This window comes from Pygocentrus nattereri, chromosome 24 (genome assembly GCF_015220715.1).
Source record: "Pygocentrus nattereri isolate fPygNat1 chromosome 24, fPygNat1.pri, whole genome shotgun sequence".
In the NCBI taxonomy this organism is placed as follows: domain Eukaryota; kingdom Metazoa; phylum Chordata; class Actinopteri; order Characiformes; family Serrasalmidae; genus Pygocentrus; species Pygocentrus nattereri.
In genome coordinates this window covers 9766466-9781484 of record NC_051234.1, presented here as the reverse complement: position 1 = coordinate 9781484, position 15019 = coordinate 9766466, and the positions used below count along the sequence as shown (strand labels likewise).

General features: G+C 40.0%; 1 protein-coding gene across 1 annotated transcript; it reads right to left on the bottom strand.

Annotated features, from left to right (window-relative positions):
• Window positions 1-840: 840 nt before the first annotated feature.
• On the bottom strand, window positions 841-14477 carry grinab (glutamate receptor, ionotropic, N-methyl D-aspartate-associated protein 1b (glutamate binding)). Its single transcript, XM_017684146.2, has 7 exons — window positions 14333-14477; window positions 12222-12515; window positions 8790-8902; window positions 5644-5844; window positions 4515-4643; window positions 4053-4196; window positions 841-1649 (listed from the first exon to the last, which is right to left on the bottom strand). The coding sequence occupies exons 2-7, from the start codon at window positions 12505-12507 to the stop codon at window positions 1500-1502; spliced, it is 1023 nt and encodes a 340-aa protein (XP_017539635.1). The 5' UTR covers window positions 12508-12515; window positions 14333-14477; the 3' UTR covers window positions 841-1499.
• Window positions 14478-15019: the final 542 nt, after the last annotated feature.

Sequence of the window (15019 nt, the reverse complement as noted above, 5' to 3'; positions counted from 1 at the left end):
AATAAATAAATAAAATTAACATGAAATAAAAACATAGGCATTCTCTGGCCTATGGGTTTGTTTAGGGCTTTTATTATCATGGCCCCTTGAGTGAATTGAGTGGCAAAAGCAGTCCAGCACAGGCAGTAAAATACGTTTTTAGGCGTTTAAAATGTTTTAAAGCCATTATCCAGTGTATTTGAGCGGACTGACTTGATTTCATTTGATTTGTTGTTGTAGTGATAACAATTGAAATCTATAATCTAAACAGCTGGGATTTCCCACTGTGTTGTTTTCGTGTTCCAATCTGCATACCAGCACACTAAATAGTATGCAAAAAAGGTACATATATCATTAGAACTGCACTCATTAGTGTAGTAGGTGAAGTACAGAAGTGTGTTGTTCAGGACGTGACGTTAGATCAGCCAGTGAGAATTGATCAGCAGCTCCCAATGGCTGATTAGCTTCGCTGTGCTGCTCAGAAGCTGACTTGAGCTTAATATTTATGTATGAGTTATTATTTAAGAGATTTGACAGCTTTGGTAGCTACTTTCATTACTTTTAATAAAATTTCATGCACTGGAACGTTCTGAACTCTGGAGATGTGCAGGTTACACGGATCCAGTCCACTAATCTAGATGTTCTCCTCGTAGCATTTTCTAAAGTGTCTACAGGTCTTTAAATGTTTTTTGTTGTCATTCCGGTCTATTTCGCTTGGTTTTGATCTATTTGTAGGGCTGTAAGTTCTCTGATTACAACTTGCCTTTCAAAACGGCGACGTGGTCTTCTTAATGACACAATCGAATACTATAAATACATCTCCGATTTAAAAAAAATCAACAACTCATGAATAAGCCTGGCTGAGTAGGTGCCAAAAAATCTGTTTATTCCACATTTTTTAGCAGATTAAAGCTCATCTTCTACATTATGTGTAATGCAGCACTGGAACCTAATCAAAAGATTAATATCAACCTCCTAAAACTACAGCAGTGCAACTTATTACTAAAACAATATCAGTCAAACCATAAGGCATAACATAACTCATATATATGTTTATTTAAACATACTATCCAAATATTAGTAATAGAAGTGAAGTGCATGTTAACTGAATTATAACTTCATTTCTTGCATTTTTCACCTGATTCTTTAAAAAAAAAACACACACAACTAAATCACAGCACATATGAACTAAATAAAGAAAGAAAAACAGTATTATCATGATCTATATTTACAGTCAAAGCAGCGATACAGCTGGTGAAATTGAACATTTATACTCTGCAATTTTAAGATGACCATTTAGTGACCTGATCCACCATTTAAAGGAGGCTATGCACAATTTGAAGCTTCAGATTTCTGCATTTGCTTGGATTAGATGATTTAGGCTCAGGATAAAAGGGTCTTCACAGAGCAGGTACACCAAACAGGCTTAAATCACAGAGTGTTGGGTTTAGAACAGCAACTATCCAGGAATGTTGTAAGGCTTGTATAGAATTTTATACACAACCTTCTCCTCCCCTGCGTTAGTTACGGCTTCTGCCGACAATCTGTAAGATGTACAAAAAGATGTTGATGATGTCCAGGTAGAGGTTCAGTGCAGCAAAAATATACTCCTCAGGGCTCAGAGACAGCTTCTTATTTCCCAGGAGCAGCTGAGTGTCCACGGCCAAAAACTGAAAATGAAATGAATAATAATTAATCACAGATAGCAGCTAAGAATACACCGATCGGGGATAACATAATGACCGTCTCCTTGTTTCTACACTCACTGTCCATTTTATCAGCTCTACTTACTCTATAGGTGCACTGTAGTCCATCTGTTTCTCTGATACTTTGTTAGCCCCCTTTTACCCTGTTCTTCAGTGCTCAGGACCCCCATGGACCCTCACAGAGCAGGTACTGTTTGGGTGGTGGATAAATCTCAGCACTCGGTAACCCTGACCCCCTGGTGGTGGGTTAGTGTGTGTTGTGCTGGTCTGAGTGGATCAGACACAGCAGTGCTACTGGAGTTTTTGAACACTCTGTCCCCTCACTGTCCACTCTATTAGACACTCCTACCTTGTCAGTCCACCTTCTAGATGTAAAGTCAGAGACAACCTCATCTGCACTGTTTGTGTTGCTCATCCTCTAGCCCTTCAGCAGTGGTCACAGGACACTGTAGGCTGGATATTTTTGGTTGGTGGACTATTTGGTATGTATCTCTGTATGTATGTATCTATCTATCCTCAGTCCAGCAGTGACACTGAGGTGTTTAAAAACTCCAGCAGCACTGCTGTGTCTGGTCCATTCAGACCGGCACAACACACACTAACACACCACCCCCACCACGTCAGCATTACTGCAGTGCTGAGAATTATCCACCACCCAAATAGTACCTGCTCTGTGAGGGTCCATGGGGGTCCTGACCATTGAAGAATAGGGTAAAAGGGGGCTAAGAAAGTATGCAGAGAAACAGGTGGACTACTAGATCTCCTTTACTTCTCATACAATGAGCAAATGGTAACACTGGCCTACTGTCCACTGTGGAAAGTCAAAGTAGGGTTAAGAGCTTCATTGTTTCATTCAGAAACAAACTCCAAGTGCTTCCATACTGGCTTTAATGTGGATGTTTGCAGCCTATTTTTGGGCTATGGTTTGAAGACTCTGGTCCATTTTGGTTATGATCACATAGCAGGTAGAAGTGGCCTAAATCTGATTTTCTCACCAAATCCATCTGAACAGATCAGCTCCTAAACTGACCCGCATGCGCATTTACTCATGAGCCCCTGGCTGGCGGCCGTGCAGTTGGAGTTGGTCCTGGTGGACGAGAGGGTCACCTCAATGCGAATTAAAATCGCAGAGAGGAAAACTGACTATGACAGTCAGAGTATTTGGCCTTCTTGGAGCGAGTGGGAGACTCCATAGTCTTCACTGGGAGACTTCAATTCTCATGTTTGCAATGACTGGGAGACCGGGAGAGGCGTGATTGGGAAGGACGGCATGCCCACTCCATGTAAGGGGAAATGACTTGCCCCATGTGGAGGAGTTTAAGTATCTCGGGGTCTTGTTCACGAGTGATGGGAAGAGGGATCATGAGATCGGCACTGTACCAGACTAGTGGTGAAGAGGGAGATCAGCCATAAGGTGAAGCTCTCTGTTTACCAGTCGGTCTACATCCCGACCCTCACCTATGGCCATAAGCTGCGGGTAATGACCAAAAGAATGAGATAGCGATTACAAGCGGCTACACTCTATTCGATAGGGTGAGGAGCTTGGCCATCCGGGAGGAGCTCGGAGTAGAGCCGCTACATCTCCGTATTGAGAGGAGCCAGCTGAGGTGGTTCAGGCATCTGATCTGGATGTCCCCTGGACGCCTCCCAGTGGGATTGTATAAGGCATGGCCTGTCGGGATAAGACCCCGGGATCCCCGCTGGAGGGATTACATCTCCAAGTTGACCTGGGAGCTGATTGGGGTCCCTGGAAATGAGTTGGAGGAAGTTGCGGGGGGGACAGGGTCGTCTGGGATTCTCTGCTCTCCCAACTGCTACTGCGACCCTGGACTAAGGACTAAGCAGTGAACAACGATGATGATGAATATTAGATGTAAATCTGTGCACTACTTTCATTTATTTGCCATTCGTGTGAGTGAACTGAGCTTATTACATTTTCTTCAACTTTGAAATAACACAGCATGATATGGTGGCACAATACAGACATAAACATGTCGCCCCACTGAACAATTCTGTGGCCCTGAGTATGGTTAGCTAACCCTGCTGGGAAAAAAAAAACATGCTGAACCAAGTTTTTAAGGGTTCCATCTTGAACCACGTCCACAATGAAACGCCACTGGAACAGCTTCCCCCAACATTTAGCCCACAATTTCTCATGGCGGTGCTCATGTGTTGTCGTTACAAGATCACGTCTGGCCTCTGCAAGATTCAGATAATGGACGCTAAATCCACATTAATTATACAGAACAGGCACGTAAATTTGCAGTGCACTATGCAAGCGTTGTCATTTGCCTTTGCATACTTGTGCAAGGTATGGATCTGGAGTTGAGAAAGCACAGCTAAATGAAGTCTAGGGTCAGTTCTTACGCAGGTGAAGACCAGGGCACCCAGTGAAGCATAAACGATGTCCAGGATCCTGTTTCGGATGAAGATGCAGAGGAGCCCGAAGATGAACAGCACGATCACACACACAAACAGCACACCCATGCAGGAGGTGAAGTCGTACTTGGTCTGGAGGTTTTTGGAGGGAAAAAAAAGCAGGACAGATGTGTCAGCACATCATGTTTTCATTAGTACAATGCACAGGTAATAAATAAGCTTTAACTAGTAAACTAATATCAACACTGACTGACTGAACTACTTTTAAAAATACACCAACCACACAAAATGCTTACACAGTTGTCAAACTAAAAAAAAAAGGATTCCAAAGACTCCAAACGGATTACTCCTATAATCAATTACGATTTCAGCACTTTAGATCAAAGCATTGTTTTTGTTTTTAAATTCCCCTATTTAAAATGCTAGAAGTGATTCGGAGCCCTCACTGACCTGCATAGAGAAGAGGACCACCGTAAAGCAAACCACCACAGTAATGCCGACGGCCATGACGACGGTATCCGTGTCGTAGAAGCTGGCAATCATCCCAGTCATGTAGGACATGCTTAGAGTCAGAACCGACTAAAACAGTCATAAACAGAAAACAAAACTTCAAAAAGCTGCGTCAAATTTACATTAAGGACAATTTCACCTGTTACAAATTCATGAAACTTCGTAAAAGTTTAGTTCTTTGTTTATTTTTCTTTATTTCTCCAATTCATTAAGTTTCTCCTTGTAGTGCAAGAAAAAGCATGAAAATATTCGTGGTACATTCGTGGTAAGTCCTGAGAACAAAACATAAATGATAAAACATGTATATAAAAATGCAGCTTCAAATTTCAATAAACTTTCAATAAATTAATTTAGTCAATTTACTTATAATACCTTATATGTTGGGTATGAGTGCAAAATATCACAGTACTTTTAACCTTTTTAAATCCAAAACGCATTCTTTACTTCGTAACTTTCATATCTCATAAGCTGCATTCAAACGAGGTGTTTCATATGAGAGGTCTAACTGTCTTCTCTCCACTCAAATACATGGGAACTGTAATTTTAAACCTTTTTTACTGAAAGTCGTCTCATTTTTCCACAAATCTGAGCTATAAACTGGATCTCAGATGGCGTCTCTTCAGTGATATGCACTGTATGTGCGCGCGTGTGTGTGTGTGTGTGTGTATATATATATATATATATATATTTAAAAAATACAAAGAATATCTAAGATTATTGGCCTTCAGCAGCAAGCTGTATGCATATTGCATTATGTTAATGATCATAATACACATTTTCTGTTAATTTGAGGGGAACTTACAAAAAAACCACTAACACTTGACATTTCTTTTAAACAGTTACTGAATACTTTGCCATATGATTTGGGCATGTAAAATCACATGGAAAAACAGAAATATACCTTGCGGAATAAGATTAAAGAATAATTAAGCCAAAAAGTTCAAATTTACACTTTTGATTCTGATTACCACAAATGCAGCTGCTCAACCAACAAGTCTGGTGTCTAAAGTTAGTTTTTCCACTGGAGCTACAAGGCTAATGTGACTAGTATCTGTAACTGGAATCTCACCAGAGCCACCAGGTTCCATGGGTGTTTACGGCGGAATTCCCCACAGCAGCTGATGGCGATGAGCGGGATGAGGAAAACAGCGTAGGAGACGTAATATGTCCAAACGTTTTTCTGCACAAATTTTTTGACATTCTTTTCAAAAGTGAAGAGAGCCACGAAGGAGAAGGTAACAAGGAGCTGGGCCGTCAGAACGAGGAAAACCTGAAAATGGACAGAAACAAAAAATACTAATTCAATTAGGAAACGACAGAAAACAAACTTCTTTTGGTTAAAAAAAATATAAAAAGTTATGGTACGATGATAACTGGTGGTCCGCTTATACAGGAAGATATTTTCACAATGCAGCTTACAAATAACAATGCTCAGTTTTCCTAAAGTTTGATAAGCTGGAACAGAACAGAACCGTGAGACAGTAATGTTAGAAACAATGAATACAGCGCAGTCAGTCCAGGTTAAAATACTGCTGATATTCACAATATGCTCAAAAAAAAGCTTACGCTAATCAGGCATAGCATTATGACCACCTTCTTGTTTCTACCCTCATTGTCCATTTTATCAGCTCGACTTACTATACAGGTGCACTTTGTAGTTCTACAGTTACAGACTGTAGTCCATCTGTTTCTCTGATACTTTATTAGCCCACTTTTACCCTGTTCTTCAGTGGTCAGGACCCCCATGGCCCCTTAGCAGCACTGCTGTGTCTGATCCACTCAGACCAGCGCAACAGACACTACCACCACGTCAGTGTTACTACAGTGCTGAGAATGACCCACTACCCAAGTAATACATGCTCTGTGAGGGTCCATGGGGGTCCTGACCACTGAAGAACAGGGTAAAAGAGGTCTGTAACTGTAGAACTACAAAGTGCACCTGTGTGTGTGTGTGTGTATTTTACATTGTGAACCAGCCCTGCTGAAGTTATAAGAATCTAGATTCGAGAAAGAACTGGCCTGCACATTTCCTCTCTTCAGCGATTCAGAATGAGGAATGCTCTCACTGCACTCACTGGACCCAATAGTACATCTGTGAGTTCAGACAATGCCTTCAACATGGTGGTGATAGTATGAGGGAAAACTGATTGACGGAGAGGAAGAACTCTGAGAATGTGGGCTGGAGTGCTGAGCAGATTCTGCTTGTGGCTAGAAGGTTGGACCCTCTCATACCTGTAGTAGGACTGATCTAACACTGATGAACAGGGTGGAGATGGGATGGTGGGGGGGATTGCGAACACTTCCGTCACAGGAACGGAAGGTGAGGATGTGAATTTCTAGGGCGTTAGACTGAAAGAAGGTGGGGTTTCAGCCACATCTAAACACTTTTATTAAGCATACAGTATATTTCAAAAGTTCTATAGTTGAAAAAAATGGGTACTGTACTGTAGATTTCTGACCCCCCAAGGCACAGACAAAGTAAATTTACGCACCTTAAATGAGTTTAAAGGCACATTAGTTTCTAATCTTTTTTCAAAGACACCTTATAATTAAGAAATGAATGAGGTTAATAGACTTTTTGTTAAATCTCTTCTTGTTACCCTTTATTGAGTGCCTTGCTGTCCCTTTGCTGCTGTAGCACTGTGAATTTCCCCTGTGGTGGGACTAATAAAGGATTATCTTATCTTATTAAAAGTGCATATAATCTTTTTAGCATAATTTAAAAAGTTAACTCTTTGCATAGTGTTAAAATTTCATGATAAATGATCCAACAGAAATGGTCCAAAATTACTTGGAGAAAAAAAATTAACATTAACTTTCATTACACATTAATAGCATTTTTACCTTTTTCCTGTAAAGCTACCATTTTGGAGGTTTTATATACAACAGTGATTTACTTCTGTACGCAGTGGAATGTTTCCTAACTACGACACTGAACATGTTGCCATGAGGGAACCACCCAAGTCACAATGTTTGTATCCTGAAAGGAAAAACCCCATCAACAGTTTAACGATTAAACAGGGTTTGGCTGCATGGTCTCATTATCTGCCCTTGAGAAATTCCCAACTCCATCTAATGGGTTGTTCCAAACTGTTTTAGCTCATGTAAAGTTTGTTAGATTTAAAGATTAAACATTACACAGAGGAAGTGTGTAAAATAACATCACAGCTGTGATTTGGTCGCTGTAGATCATCACAGCCGTGATGTTATTGGCGATAACACACAACCTTGAGTGTTCTATTGCTTTAATCCAACAGTTAAATAAATACAGTAAGAAATGAATAAACTGGGCCTGAACGTGGTGTTTGTTTTATTTATGATGTCCGCAGTTCCTTCTGCCAAATTATAGTTCCTTAACAAGCAGCTTGTTTCTACATCAAAGTAATGAGTGAACAGAAATGTAGACTTCAGCAGCAGAACTCACCCACAAGCCCTGTTGCATTTCCTTTTTCAAACCCCAAATTTCTAACCACAAAGCTGTTTATGAGCCATAGCTGTAAGCTACTTTAAAACGTCTCATTTCAGAATCGCAGTACCTGACTTCCAGGGTTTTATGTTTAAAACTGCTCCGTCTGTTAGATACTCCGACTCATACACCTTCAAACTTTACTGTGCTTCATTCTCAAAAAAGATGGTTCTTCAAGGGTTCTTTAGTGCAATGGGTCTATTTAGAACCATATATAGAGCCATTTCATCCTTAATGGATAATGATGGAGAATGTGCTGTATATTATGCTTGGACATGATGCTCGATATCATAACAACAGCTGAACCCATTTTGATGCTAAATAGAACCAATTTATTTTTTTAAAATGTTCTACATATAAAGCAAATCTGAAGAACCATTTCACCATGCAAAGAACCAATTAAGCAGAAATGGCTCTATACACTCTAAAAAAGATAGCTCTTCAAGGCTCTTTAGTAAAGAAAATGGTTCTACATGGAACACTCAAAGACTCTTTTTCATGATGAAAGGGTTCTTCAGATTGATGGAAAATGTACTGTATATGGTTCTACACAGAAAAGGATTCTATATAGCAGAAAATGAGTTTTTCAATTGTTACAAGCTTCACATCGCGACAATAGCAGAACCCTTTCGGGTGCTATACGGAATGCTTTTAAAAATGTTCTACATAGAACCATCTACAGCACATTCTCCATCAGTCTGAAGAACCATTTTTCTATGCAAAGAACCTTTTATTCACAAAATGCATACCTTTCGAATAAAGGCTCGTCTGATTGATTTGTCATCGAATCCTGAGATGATGATGTCCTCGTTGTCGTAAGATGGAGGAGGATCGGTGCTGTGGTAAGGATCGCTCATCGGATCTGTTTTAGGAAAACGATTTAATCATGTAGTGAAACGTAGAACAACAACAACAACAATAATAAACCTGCAATTACAATGATTTTTTTTCTCAATATTTAACAGACCACAGTGAATTAAATTCAATTAAACAGGCCTAATTGTGCTAATACTACAATGAAACATGTAGTCAGTCAGTGTTCTTTATATGGACAATATCCATGATATACTCAGAAAAGCATACTGTGACAAATGTATCATTATCGTGATATTGTCATCCCTAGTTGCTTAGATTAGATTAATTTAGATTGAAGACAAAACATTAAAGCTAGCAGCATGATACATCAACAAAAATACAGCAAAATAGGTGAAAAAGGGTGAGAAAAACTAGACAAAAATCATACAGCTTAACAAAAAATTAATCATAAACTTGCCTTGAACCAAGCGTGAACTAATAACCAGCCTATATGACATTACATTAGCATTTGGCTGACGCTCTTATCCAGAGCGACTTACAATTTGATCATTTTACACAATTGGCCAGACTGCATGTCTTTTGGACTGTGGCAGGAAACCGGAGAACCCAGAGGAAACCCACGCAGACACGGGGAGAACATGCAAACTCCACACAGAGAGGACCCTGGTCACCCGGCCGGGGAATCGAACCCAGGCCCTCCTTGCTGTGAGGCGACAGAGCTACCCACCACGCCACCGTGCCGCCAACAGAACGGTGATGTCACTGAACTTCTGCCATGAACTGATCTGAACAAATAAACTGCGTCTGCATTTTGAAAATCACACTCGAAATCACTATCAGCTAAAATGAGTGCGTTTACATGCACTCAATAATCTGATCATAAACAGATTTCTGCAGTTGTCTGATTATTCAAATGTAAACAGCAGTAAACAGCACACTGATTTCTTAGATCAGAGTAAGGTCTAGAAATCTGATTAAGAAATCGGATAAAGAGGCTGGATTTTAGCTCAGTGATCAGATTTCTCAGTGCTGTGAACTCTTACTCTGATTTCTTTCAGATTTCTCAGTCTGAGCATGTGTGAAAACAGACTGCTGTACTGGAAAATGCGAGACCCAGCAAAACACTGAAACCAAATACATTCTTGGCGAAATTAAGGATTTAAATATTCTTCATCTTCTAAACGATGTATGTTCATATTTCTAGGTAAAGTGACTCTGTGTTTAAAGAAAAAAAAGCAAGAAGTTTGAGTTTCATGTTACGTTTACGTCACGTCTTCTTCTGTTAGTTTATTGGCTGGTTCCAAAGCTGAAATCTGATTACTGTCTGGCTCATGTAGACCTGGAGTTTCCCCACTATCTGATTACTCAAGATCATGTAAATGTGTTGATCAGATTACTGACAAAATCTGACTTTCTGCAGTTATCGGATTATTTAACGCATGTAAACACACTAATTATTAACTAATACCAACAACCTGTGATTACTGTGATTTTATCTGTATAAGTGAAAATATTGCTGATAATTACAAACTGACAGACACTGACAGAACAAAATATTAGACAATCGTGTTACTGGGGACCAACTAAAGTCACTCCCTGTTTAACTAAACTGGAAAATCTGAACAAACACCAACATGACTGAAATAACAAATACATGTAAAATGTATCTGGACTTCATCTTTAGAATGTGAGTAACAACATGACAACATGCAAAAAAATATAAACAAGAAAATTAAGAGGTATATACCAGAAGTGTGCGAAACTTTTGGGCATCTAAGCAAATCTAACAATTTACCTCCGCAGTGAGTTTATCACAATATACATTAGAATAAAGTCACATTCATAATTCAAATAAACATAAAAACAATAAAAAGTGCCAAGAATTTCTTGGGTCCATATTTTTCCTTGACACGTTCACAGCCTCAGAGACTTAATATCATCAATTACATCATGAGCACAATTTACTGAAGCCCTGATTGGTCAAACCAGGAGTTGCTTTTTAACTACATATAATACTGTAATACTGGGCTTCCTCAAGGAGAGTCTTGGAAATTGTTAAACAAACACACTAACATCCAGAAAATCACTATTTTTTTATATATATAAATTTTATGTATACATATATCATTATTAAATCAATATACTATAAATCTTGTGTATTCACATATTAACACTTCTCAGCTATAAACACAAACAACACAAATAAATAGATTTTGAAAATGTCTTGGGTGCTTAAGACTTTTGCACAGTACTGTATATCTTATTATATATAACTTATGACTGTTTCTGTTGTTTATTTGAGGTTAAGAAGTGTGAAAATTTACAACTGACAATATCTAATAAGTAAAGCTATTACAGTATAAGTGCATGTGTTCACATGCACTTAATAATCCAATCATTAACCAATTTCTGCAACTATTCCTAATTTTTTATCCCCTTAAAATCCGTATCGGTCACTACATTTTCATAATGGTACTAATTTGCTAATTGATGAGGTATGAGCTTTAATTACTTAGCTACATTAACTTCCCGTGCAAAACTACAGAAACCCTCAGACACCAAACGTGCCTGATTGACTACATTTGGATTAAGGGGAGTAACTGATCTTTAGTCATACCGTCACTTTAAGTGTTCAAAGGCTGCAGATTTTATCTTGTAACTGAAAAATTCCTTCGCGGTTTCTGTCCCTGGCAGTATATCGTGACCAAAATCAGAGCGTCAGAACCTGCCTTAACTCAGCCGAGACCTGGAAAAGCATCCTTGACTTAAGCTACGTTCACATTACAAGCCTCATTTCTCAAATCCAATTTTGTGCTCAAATCCGATCTCTCTGACAGGATGGATCACACGCATCAAATCTGTCATTAATGTGAACAAACCAGCATCCTGAAATGACCCGTATATGCACATCCTACTCTAGTAACCTAGTAATGTCACGAGAATGAATCACAAACTAACGAGCAGAACGAGCTTCGCTGAGAAGACAATTAACTCTGCTTCATTATTAGAGCGAGACGAAGGAGAAAAGGAGAGAAAAACTGCTTTTCCAACATTTATTGGCTTTAATTTCTGTTCGGCACTGTTGCCATGGTAATGCTGAACAAGGGCACATGTGCAGTGGAAAAAAAGGACATGAATTCCGATTTGAGTGTCACATTAAGGTTGCATGGCCATGAATCAGACACGTATCCGATCTAGGACCACATATGAAAGTGGCTCAGGTCGGATTTAAATAGATCAGATTTGTGTCCACACAGCCCTGAAAACATCAGATCTGAGTCACATTAGGGCAAAAAACATCTGATTTGTGCCACTTTAACCTGGTAATGTGAGGTCAGCGTGAATGCTCAGTGGACGTCACTCACCGTTAGGCTCGTACTGGTATGGTCTCTGGTTGGAAGGCTGACCGTAAGGAACTGCATGTGGAAAAGGTGCTTGTGGAAAGCCTGGTCCACCCTGGCCATACATAGGCTGACCAAACGCACCAGGAGGTGGAAAGGGAACCCCCCCGGGAGCCCCGGGACCCATCGGCATCCCCGCATAATCCGGAGGAGGAAGAACAAATCCTGGTGGACTCGGCTGGCCGAAGCCTGAGCCTTGCTGTGGGCTGTGGTCAGTTATTGGAACATAGCCACTTTTGTCCTGCGCCATGGGTCTGTCTATATCCAAAAAAAAAAAAAAAAAAAGAAAATAAAAGGAAAAAGATTAATAATATTGTAAACACAGTGACAAAGCCTTAGTGGATTCTGTGATCCATGTGACCAGCTAAGAGTTTCTGCTTCTGTTTATTTAGATTTAACCCTCCTATTATCTCTGAAGTCAATATGAACCCATTTTGTATTTAATATCTCTAAATAAATGATTGGCAGTTTTTTTTCTATTTTAATAGGGAAAAACCAGGTAAAGATAAAATTGATTTCAGTGTTCTGCACACATTTAATATGCATCCGTTTTCTTTGTGGTCAGTTTGACCTCAGATTGTGCAAGCTGCATCAAACATAAGAAATATTAACATTCTACACAGATTTGTTTTGGTTTGTCGATGACATTCAGATCAGTATAACACGCAATTTTATATCTTCAAAAAACATCCCAGGGCTGAAACACTCCTTACAACTTCAGTGTGGGTGGAGCTAAATGGCTGTAGGCATTAATAGGGAGATACATCGATCCTTGCTTTTACACTGAATAGTCAACCAACCAAAAATATCCAGTAACAGCGTCCTGTGGGCACTGATGAGGGACTAGAGGATGACCAACACAAACTGCGCAGGTGCAGATGAGCTGTCGTCTCAGACTTTACATCTACAAGGTGCACTGACAGGTAGGAGTGTCTAATAGAGTGGACAGAGAGTGGACACAGTGTTCAAAAACTCCAGCAGCACTGCTGCGTCTGATACACTGGTACCAGCACAACACACATTGACACAACAACACACCACCACCACGTCAGTGTTAGTGCAGTGCTGAGAACGATCCACCAGCGAAACTGTACCTGCTCTGTGAGGGTCCATGGGGGTCTTGACCACAGAAGAACAGGGTAAAAGGGGTCTAACAGAGTATCAGAGAAACAGATGGACTACAGTCTGTAACTGTAGAACTACAAAGTGCAGCTATACAGTAAGTGGAGCTGATAAAATGGACAGCGAGCGTAGAAACAAGGAGGTGGTCATTATGTTATGGCTGATCGGTGTATGTGAACGCTTTTGTTTTTGTGACATCACAAACACAATGGGTTGTTTCTGCAGCTTAGCCTCCATATACTGACTAGAGACCCAAGGGCAGGATTTGAAACTTTAACAATACCACTTTCACATCAACAAAAGCGTGAGGGAAATTCACGATGTGAGCCCTTTAAATAGGTCGTTTAAATAAGAACAAGTCGTAGCAAGAAACATACCGTGTTCACATAAACTTTATGCCTTCTAATTTTTTGAAAAACAGACAGAACCTTTTGGAAACTGGACCCAAAGACGAAGAGCCAGGCGAGGAGCCTCAGTTTACACTATAATGTTACAAAAGTGAAACCCAACTAGCATATCAGCTTACGTCAGAGTGACGTTACAGTTTTATCCGCTAGCTTCATGATCGAATTTTCCCGTTCCACCTTAAATGGTGCAGCAGTTGCCGCACCATTTAAGGTGGAACGGGAAAATTCGCACAAGCTGACTTCAGCTTCGTCAGTTTTAAAGCGAACAACTCCTCAGAAATGCAGCTTTTTCAACACTACACCCAAATTTGGTAACCTAGGTTAATCCTAAAACATATGAAAAGGTTTAATCTGCGTAAGAACATCATATTTAAACAGTAATTCTGTTTAGTTTACGCCTGACCGACGTTCATCCGGAGTCGTGGCCTCAGCTAAGCTTAGCTTCAGCTCCATAACAAAAGTTAGCTACCCCCACAACACACCGCAGCTCGAAGACAAACGTACGTTTATTTCGTCCATGAAAGACGTTATTAGAGCACAACTTACTACTGTCGCTTTATCTGGAGCCGGAGAAGAGGAGTCGTATCGTCCCTTACATTAAAAACGAAATTAATAGCGTGTCCCAGGTGCTCGGGTGTTGATAAGAAAGTACCGTCGCTACCGTTCATTCGCTACGGCTCAAGAGCTTAGAGTCGACTCCAAAATGAATCGATTCATCGCGAGTCGACCCCGATCCTTCCAATTCAAACATCGATATTCGACCTGTATTTGCTTCAGAAAAGGCGGAAAACGAAGTACAATGTAAAGGTTAATTTATCTAGCGTAAGATATACACATGTCCTTCGTTAATGATCAAATACGGTTAATATTTTAATCTTTATTTTTGTCTGGTGGTTCTATTGAAACGAGATTATTGTGTTGAATCGACTCCGGCACTTGGAATCAGAATCGGGGTCGACTCTAAAATTTCTGGAATCGAACGGTCCTTCGCAGCGCCCTCTAGCGACAATCCTGTGAAAGTGCTCCCTACGTAGTGCACTACATAGGGCACGAAATAATAACGCGCTTATGTGCAATAGAAAGCCGTTTGTTATTCATTTAAATTGAGTGTTAGAGCGGCAAAATAAAGTAAAATATGCCTAAGAGCAGGACTGAGAGACATGTACAGTGTTACAAATAGTATGGACACCAAGGTTAAAGGGAAACTCCAGCCAAAATTAAAAATGTGTCCCT

Bases quoted from the DNA above. Each gene is read 5' to 3' on its own strand.
- grinab (XM_017684146.2), bottom strand. From the start codon at position 12,507: ATGGCGCAGGACAAAAGTGGCTATGTTCCAATAACTGACCACAGCCCA. The intron at 8,903-12,221 runs GTGAGTGACGTC...TTCCTAAAACAG, and splicing joins ATACCAGTACGAGCCTAACG to ATCCGATGAGCGATCCTTAC. The intron at 5,845-8,789 runs GTATGCATTTTG...GTCCATTTTCAG, and splicing joins GACGAGCCTTTATTCGAAAG to GTTTTCCTCGTTCTGACGGC.